At 42.8% G+C, this 9,260-nt stretch overlaps 1 protein-coding gene across 1 annotated transcript in view; it reads right to left on the reverse strand.

Annotated features, from left to right (window-relative positions):
- The window catches only part of SLC19A3 (solute carrier family 19 member 3), a 20,095-nt gene that overhangs the window by 4,423 nt on the left and 6,412 nt on the right, over nt 1-9,260 (reverse strand). Inside the window, exons 5-6 of the mRNA XM_027900875.1 lie at nt 9,056-9,248; nt 7,462-7,603 (exon numbers count right to left, since the gene is read on the reverse strand). Of these exons, the coding sequence (XP_027756676.1) occupies nt 7,462-7,603; nt 9,056-9,248 (335 nt within the window). The remainder of the gene's footprint in view (nt 1-7,461; nt 7,604-9,055; nt 9,249-9,260) is intronic.

Consider the following 9,260-nt stretch of genomic DNA (forward strand, 5'->3'; position numbering starts at 1 on the left):
ATAAGCAAGTCCTTGAGGAAACAGTATTTCAGTAAGTTTCAGCTGGATTGAATATTTAGATGCTCTGAAAAGAAATTCTTCTTTCTAAAACTGTTCTGCATTTGGGTTGGGAGGTGCTGTTTGCAGTCGCCACTGAAGCCCAGTGCTTGCCCTGGCAGTTTGGATACCCTTAGGTCAGGTGTCTGCTTTTAGATGCACATCACAAAATGAGCTTTTTCTGTAAGCTGGCTGTTTTGGGGAGGTCTTGCCCAAAAACTGTGGGCTCTGCTGGGGGTGTCCATTCCTGATCACTTATTCTCTGCTTAAACAGAGACTAGAAAGGAACTGGATGAAATGCTGGAGGACAGTAGTAGGTGGTCATCTTTTTACTTCTGAACAGGTACTGGGGTGAGTTGCATGGTGAGCATCTGGTTCACTGTGTCATTCTGTATGACTTTCTGAACTTTATGTTTCTCTGAACTTTAATTAGAATTTTATAAGTGTTTAACTTAAAATTACCTTATAGAGTTAGCTCACTGGATGAGTTTGGCTGAAGGAACTATCATCTGCACTATGCTTATTTATGAGTTAAAGATTCTTGTTGAAATCAGAATTAAGTCATTCTGTCATCCTCGTGTATTTTATATAAGAGATAAAACTTCCCTTTGTGATTAAAAATGAATAATAATGAAAAAGGGGGAGAAAAAAACTTGAATACCTTAAACCACGAATACGTTTTCTCAGAAGAGACCTTGGGTTCACACCATGCTGGTGGGTTCTGCCTTAACATTTGCTCCTGCGCATCAGGAATGACTGTTCTTCATATTAGCTGCATGTGGGTGTACCAAGCTTGTGTTTTCTAATTATACCCTTAGCTCCATGACTCAGCCACGTGTCAACTCTGTCCCCTTTTCCTGGGAGGTGTACTCCTGAAACAGCCAGTGCTGAACAGGGGAGCAGTGCATGCTTTTGTCAAAAAAAAAAAAACAAAAAAAAAAAACAACAACAAAAAAAAAAACAACTCTTCTGAATGAGAACCTGACCTCCATAGGTTAAGGGATGCATAAAACATCCCTGTAATGTAGGTAATAATTTTAACAGCTCGTAAGGGGAAGGTTGCTTAGTTTTCTCGTGATTTGCTGCCAGCGTGTTGCTGTCGGTGTAATCAGTTCCATGATAAGTATAAATAAATGTCAGTGTTGCCCCTCCTCTGGGGTTCTGCATGGAAAGAGGAGCTGGCTGACCTGATTTTGCCAAAAATACCAATCTCTTAACTACCAAAGGGGTTTCAAAGTCCTGAGAATGTGGGGGCTTTAATGTTTTGGCCTTCTGCCAAAGAGGTGACTCCTTACTCTTTCCCAGCAGCATCTTAAACATGAGTCTGTAGATAAAACTTATCTGTATTATTGAACACTTCATCTTCCCTTCAGTTATTGCTGTAGGGCTTAATACTTCAAGCATTTTAGTTATTACTGAAGAGAATAGTTACATACCTCTTCAATCGTTAGGTTTTTGTCTGGCCCTGTTAGATAAGGAGTCAGGAAAGACTCTGATGGCCTCATTGTGGCGAAAAATCCATTTGCACAGATGATCACCGTGGGATAAATCCAGCTGCGGCTTGTGGCTTCCTTCCAGGAATCCATAGCCTGCCTAAAGGAAAATAAAGGTGGCAAAGAAAGGAACAGATGCTCTTCACAACTGGTAAAAATTAATTTGCAAGTTTACTTTTTAACTAAACCTACACTCCCTGCCCCTTAAAGCCGTAATCAGCAGCGGGGGCTGTGATGATGGCATCCAGTTTGATTGGACATCGGGGGACAGATGGCAACGTGATGGCCAAGAGCTGCCTGAAATGGTGACACAGGTCTTGCTGGTGTGCAGATGGAACTGCACATCAATGATCCTGAGCTGTCCTGCACAGCAGTGGAGCTGCTCACCTGGATCTCCCCTGGGGCAGGGAAGCCCCTTGCAGTTACTCCTCGAGGTCCAAGGATTCCTTGCCACAACAGAGCCTCGGTAAGTGCCTGTGTGCTCAGCTTGGAAACCTTGGCTGAGGGCTGACTGCACGTGTACAATCCTTTAGGCACAGGCAGTTGATCAAATCTGGGACTAGCAGTGGGTCTAGCTGCACCTCAACTCTTCTCTGAGAGGAATTTAGAATCCTGTGACTTAACAGGAGGGTCTCCCCACCCGTTGTGTCTCACCTTGTCCTCTGTGCAGTAAGTCACGCCTGCCTTGCTGTCGAGTCTTGTTAAACCACTGTTGCATTTACAGTTGAACTTTGATAGATCGATAGACGATACTGTTGTGTCTGTCTCGTGAGTGGAGTGACTCCAGCTGTGACACAGCCTGGGCCAATGTTTCTCTCACTGACCCTACCTGTGATCACAGATGCAGTCTGTAAATGAGTAACTCAGATCGAGGTGCGTCGCGCGTGGTAAACTCCGGTCTCTGTTATTGTCTGTCAAAGGTTGTTCCCAGTGACGTCCTCAGGGCTGGGTGCACGTGCTGCAGGGGAGGAATGAAGTTTCATTATAGCCTCCTTCCCGAATAAATGAGTGGGCAGACTGTGAGATTAAAGCTCCCTCTCGGGGTGCTGTTGATTTGCAACCTGAGTGCCAAGTGGCGCGATGACAGCGCGAGTGTTCTCGCAGACAAAAGGAGCCACCAGCCCACTGAGCCCCACTGTGAGCTCAGTTTCTTCAAAATGCTTTAATACTCATCCTATTTCTTGCACTCTGTTCATTTGAGAGGGTAAAGAAGGAGGCAGAAACCATCTGCTCATGGTACCTGCTCAGACTCTGAAAAGAGAGAAATCTTGACTTCGCGTTTAGAAGTGATGATCAAAAGGAAAAGGAGGAGACTTCTTTCTTCACCATAGTTGGCAGCAAAAGAAGTTTAAGGAGATTTGGATTTTTAAGCTTATATTACTTGTTTTGCATTAAAAAGTCAGTTTCACTGATCCTGAAAATAAGTGAAACAAGAATGTTCTGAATCATAAGGGAATGAAAGCAAAGCGCTAACTGATGTTTAATCATGCTGTTACAAGCTATTTCTTTTAACTGTTGAATTTCACTTTATAGCAGGCACTTTTTCAAAAGTGCTTCTACTTGTACTGTAAGATTGTATTTATTAAACCTTAGCATAAATAGTATTTTATAAAGACAGTATTTCTGTAACCTCAGAGAAACGTTACAAAAACTAGCCCTAACCCTTAAAACTTGATTTAAAATGATGGCCTCCGTTATCATCTTTCTCTTACAAATCACTATATATAAAGTACAGCTTGTACTACCTTTAACTCAAGACCTGATTTGAAATGTTTTGATATGTTACCTTTTCAAAATAGAAACATATTAAATCCTGGGCTGATCAGTGACATCAGCATAAATGTTTTATCACCTCCAAATGCACTGAGCAAGTGAGGAGCCACCACACTCCCAAATAACCCCAAAGGTAATGAATTACCTGTCACACCTGTGGCTGTGGTGCATCTCTTGTGGATTCACGTGCAGTTCCTCCTAGGATGACTTTTGTCTTGCAGAGGAGAAGTCAGAAACCACCCTTTAGGATTGGAGGTAGTAAGAAACTTCTGTGTCTTTTTTTCCTGAAATGTTATTTCTAAACTTGATAAAACATTACCAGAATTTAAACAATAACAATACTAACTCATCACAGCTCTTTTTGCTTGCAGAACTTGTCCATGACGATTGTAGGGGAAACCTTCTCCTTTACAGGTTTTGTCAGCAAACTGAGTTGTATTTTTATGATAAAGCTATAATACAGTAGCTAATGATTAATAAAGCCTGCAGTGGCAAGAAAGCAATCAATGATTGCATTCTTTGTGTTAATAAATACCTTTAAAACTCTGGTCTCTGATTCATGGATAAGACAGAGCACCAGTTCAGCACAGCTTGGGCCAACACTGGCCCTGCCCTGTGCATGGCACAGTGGCCTCTGGGCTTGGGGGGTCTCTTCTGACCACCCTGGCTTTGCTGGGGGTTGGGAGGTAGGACATGGAATGTCTCATACTATTAGTTGGCCAGGAATTACTTCTGTATAAGGACTGATCTGTCATTTAAGGGCAAATGGGCGATAAGATAAGCTTCTAAATCTGCCTTCTAAGCTAAAAAAAAAATCAAAACAGACCTGCTTCGGAGAAATGCTGTTGCTTTGCCTTCCTGTGCCCATTTTTTTCAGACGAGACTCCCTCTGTCTTCCAGGGTTCAGTGGAGGATGGAGTCAACCCTGAGGCCTGTGGCAGGATGTGTGTTGGCACTGGGAGTGGGCGCTGTGGCCCTGGCACAGGAGGGGCCCCTCTGTGAGCTCAACAGAGCCTGGTCGGGCTCTGCAGGTTTGGAAGGTTCTCTCGGTGCAGTTCTCTCTCCGTGTGTGGTGCAACCGGGCAGGCAAGTGCTCAGGGGGGCCCAGGTTTGTCTCTGCGCTTCCTTTCTCTTTGCTTTGAATCCAGAGATCCTCTGTTCCTTCCCTGTGTGCCCAAACTGGCCTTACCAGCTCGCTGGACTGTGTCTTCATGAAGACTTAGGGCCAAACCCACCGATGTCTCCAAGGCAGTTGGTGTTGCATTTCTGGGGGGTTGCATTTACGGGGAGCAACGAGCCCAGCTCTGGAGTTTGACGTTTACATGGAATCCTTTAACGTGCTGGAAGAAAGGTCAGCACTTAAAATAAGTTGTGAGGAGAGGTGAATGTGTTGAGTTTCCTTTTCCTGCAGGACTAGACAGCCCGTGGTTCCAGCCTTGCTTTTATGACCTGCCAAGCCTCAAGTACCTCCTCTCCAAAGAGTATGTGTGTGTAGATACACAAACACACAGGAGGATGTGTGCATTTTGCTCTTAAATCTCTTGTTGCTGGGTTAATTCTAATTGCCCTGTGTAATCAGAATTAATTTACCCTGTGAAAATTCAGGCTAAGACAAAGCCTTGTCCTTCTCTTCCTAACAGTCCTAAGAGCTGCCCTCTTCCTCCTCTGTTTCCTCTATAATGCTCCCCCCAACTTCCAAACTCAAAATATTCCTTTTAGAAATTGAGGAGAATAGGATTAGATATTTTTTTTTTTTCTTTAAGGTCTTATCTGTGTTCTGAAGGTGGGGCTCTCTACAGCTGCAAGCCAAATAGATTGTGTCTGCTTGGTTCCTTTGCTCCTCAGTGGCATCCCACAAACAGAGAAAGCAGTGAGCTCTAATCAAAACATAAGAATTTTCTTATTTCTGCCAGTTTTTCTATCTCCTGCAGCCAACTACTGGCATTATTTTTTAAAATAATAACAAAAAATTTCACATGTTGTTGACTCCTTTTGTCAGATGCGTGGAAATATTTGTTAACTTTCTGTATCAAAGGCAGTGAGACCATGGAGCTGAAAATATCAAGTTCTTCCTTTTTCATTTAAACTCTCTTTAACTTCTAGTCAAGGACTGGCACCTACTTCTAAACTAAATGCCTCGAAAGAAGATTCCTACTCACAAGGAAAGAATAGAACAAAATAGTCCTTGCCCTCCTGGACTCTGTCCCTCTTTCTTCAGGCAGAATTGTTGTCCTCTCAGTTCTGCAATAATAAAAGATACTCCCTGCTCAGTGGAAACTTAAATACATCTCCTGATTTTATGACTGTTTTGATTAAACTGTTCTGCTTGGAGCCAGTTTACAGCAGAGAACGTCCACACAATGCACAACAGTAAACAAGAAGCCTTAAAAAAAACTAGCCAGGTTCATTTGGTCACATCCCACTGATTCTTCTTGTGACTTGTGACAAATTGCTCCTCTCCTGCCTGCCCTCACCTCTGGGCACTTTGTCTGGTTTCGATATGTGACTGGTATAAAAAACAGGTATGTCAGTACAAGTGATAGCTTGTGTCTCTACAGGAAAAATATTATTCTGTAAATGCTAGGTGTTTTCTATTTTTATTACTTAGGTGTAGGTATTAGAAGCTAGAAGCAAACAGCAGTACAGAAATAACTTTAGCACATGGATATCAATCATATTAAATTAGGCATTCCCCATGAAAACTCATTTATAGTCTCTTGTTTCTTCTCCTTGACTAACTGTCCTTTGTGCTGGACTAAATTAGCTGTAGGACTTGAAGCTTCTTGATAAATTCTGAGATGCTGACCTTGCCAAATTCTTGGCCAAGATCAGTGGATCTCCCTCACTTGGCATTCCAAAGCACCCATGATGCTGTTTGTTTCAGTTATGAAGGGGGGGACAGACCCTTCACCCACATGCAGGAGCAAAGGCGGATGGAAACAGCTCTGCCAGCGCCGCACGCAGGAGCCACGGCAGGCAAGGCAGGGTGAACTCTGATCTGTGCTGCTGTGCACAGGGAGGAGATGAAAAGGCGGTTGTTGTGCTTCTGTGTGTAAATTACTGCTGTTAAGCTCTTTACAGGCAGGTAAATAAGAATCTAAATCAATTTAGCTCTTGTTCTTGGCACAGGGCCGTTGTGTGAGCTCTGAGCTGGCATCTGTTGTGCTGAAGTGCTGCAGTGATTCAGCGCAGCTTTCCGGGGCTGTGTTGCACGTTCTTCTTGCACTGCTGTCCCCTGCATGCTGCAGCCTGAGCTCTCCTCCCAGGAGGGCCTGGCCAAGGAGCCTGCCTGCCTCCTACAGCCGTGTCCAATAGCCTGTGACAATCTGCTCTCTGGATCCGTGCTCAGCGTGGTTCAGCTGCTCTTTGCAACATCTTGCTATTTTCCTTTTGCATTTGCTTGAGACAAGCACACAAATGCTTCTGATCATGAAAATCCCATGTATGACTGCAAAGTAGCTGCCATAAATTAGAAACTGGGAGAGGGAGAGAAAAAGGCAGAAGAATTAATGATGCTGCTTCTTCTGGAGATGACAGACACTATGATTTTCTTGACTTGTGTTCTGGCACAGTTTCTCTATGTTCAGGTTTTTGCTTTGTGATTTGCTTTTCCAGCAAACAGCAGATATGTGTGGAATGAGGAACTGCCCCTTGCTTCCTTGTGCCTCTTAATAAACATCAGATGGGGAGCAGAATAGGAACAGAATTTTTTTTTTTCTATTAGTGCAAGATATAGAATTAGCTTCATTACCCACGTAGTCATGAATAATGTAAGGGCAGAGTCAGAGTTTATCCTTGTTTTGCTCTTACTTGCACATTTCAGTGCTGTCATCACACTGGTTTCCTAAATACACTGTGACTTTTGGGGGAGAGAGGATGTTACTCAGTGTCCTATCAATGACCAAAGCTGGTCAGATAGCAGAGCCTGAATAATTATGTTCTGGTGTATCTCCCTTTAAAAAGTCAAAGACCAGCATCTTTAATCATGAATGCATTGAAAGGCAAAAGGGAAGAACGATGACTGACATGAGGGAAGAACAGATTTCTACAGAAGAAAGAGGGAACTGAGTTGTCCTTTGGCACAGGAATACCTTTCTTGGTAAACTTTTGATGACAAATTGACAGAGCAGTAAACAGAACATAAAGTGACAGCACTTACCTGAGTCACTATGTCCAGCCCCAGGCCTCTCGAATCCACAACAACTATTGTGAGAACGGTCTGAATCAGCAGGGCAATGAAGTTGTTGAATCCAAACATCAGGGCATAGCGTTCCATGCTCAGGTTGATGGCAATCTGGAACCTAATGTGAGACTGGCAGGTCAGTGACTTCCCCCTGGGTGGAAAGCTATTGCCCTCCAGCCAGTCAGTGAAGAGAAATGATTCATGGAGATGATCCATCAAGGATGGAGCAAACAGTGCTTCATTTGTTTGTTTGCTTCCTTGCTTTCTATAAAATAAAAAGCCTTGAGTACCATAGTGTATTTAGATGTTGCTTTTTTTTTTTACCTGTCTGTGCTGCTTTTCCCAACCATACTGTCAGGTGATGAGGTACAATATCAGTTCTCTTTAACCCTCTGCTCCTTCTCAACCCCACAAGAAGTAAAGTCTCCATGGTTGGAGTCTTTCAGAGAGCTGGCCCTGGCAGCCCTGGCTGGGAGGTCACACCAGCAGGTCACTGTGGGTATCTTCCAATCAAATTTTCTGTGATGATGTGAGTCACTTTTTGCTATGGGGCTTGACAGTGGAGGTAACGTGCTGTTTATTTCTGTCAAGAGGCTGTAGATTTTACTAGCAATATCTTTTTTGGCAATAATTAGAACACCTTTCCCTGTGATATTTACCTCCAAAGTTTCTATCTGAACAAAAGGGCTTCAGGACTTATTTTCATTTGATTTATCATGCCTTTTGTGCAAGCTCTGACCTTTTTTTTTATGTTGTTATTGTTTTTTGTTTGTTTGGCTGGCTTTTGTTTTGTTTTGGTAGAATATTTTGAAATAGTCCAGGTGTAATTTACTATAATGTAGTAGCAATAAAGCAAAATGAAAACAGAGAGTTCACTTAGCTTCCTTCAAGATAGGCATAATCTTGCCATGCATTATAATTTCAGCAGGTTTTTTAAAATGGTTTCTGACTAATTTTGGGGTTTGGCATAAAAATGCATCTGGTATTTCTGTCAGTGAACTAGTGTGGTATGGCTAAAGATGTTCCAAGTAATTAAATAACTGGAGTAATAACATATTTATTGCACAGATATAATATTTGCTATTATTATTATGGCTTGGTCTCGTCAGAGATCTTGTCCGACGTTCTCTTTTACTCCTTCTTCGCATCCTAATATCTTTAAGGATTGTGTATATAAAATTGTGTTGGGGAATGCTCTATGCCAAATCTCTCCCTGAATTCATGCAGTTCATGGCATGCTGAAAGGTGCATCAGCAGGTGGTCTAGACATCACAGGATGGCTGTCGAGGTATGCTTGTCCCTCTTGTTCACTTGTCATCTTTCATGCCAGGAAGAAGGAAAACAGCTTCTACATTTTGCTGTTACCATTCCTTTTAGTACCAAAGTTACCTTGTACCACGTTTAACTTCTGCCTACTTCAATATTCAATTTTATGAATATTCAAAAATTTTGATAATTTTTCTTTTGTGGCCTGCACAGTTATCATTAGGTCCTCTTTCCCCGAGGAAAAGGAGGGGTTGCCCAAAGCAAACTCGAGGGAGGGTCAGCACAATCAGGTTTTTATACTCACGTTGCTATTGTCAGGAGGAGCATGTAGCAGGCCTTGAAAATGAGATAGCCAGCATAACATGCCCAGATGTTGGTAGAGTAGTGCATGAGAAACAGAGAACCAGCATCTACTGCAGAGAAGATCCCTAAAGCCAGCTCTCCAAAAAGGTCCCAGTTAATTTTCAGGTATTGCACTAGGAAGGATGTTACCGAGCCTAGAAAAAGAG

This window comes from Empidonax traillii, unplaced genomic scaffold, assembly GCF_003031625.1.
Source record: "Empidonax traillii isolate 1590-97213 ecotype Southwest subspecies unplaced genomic scaffold, ASM303162v1 scaffold755:size778197, whole genome shotgun sequence".
Lineage (NCBI taxonomy): Eukaryota > Metazoa > Chordata > Aves > Passeriformes > Tyrannidae > Empidonax > Empidonax traillii.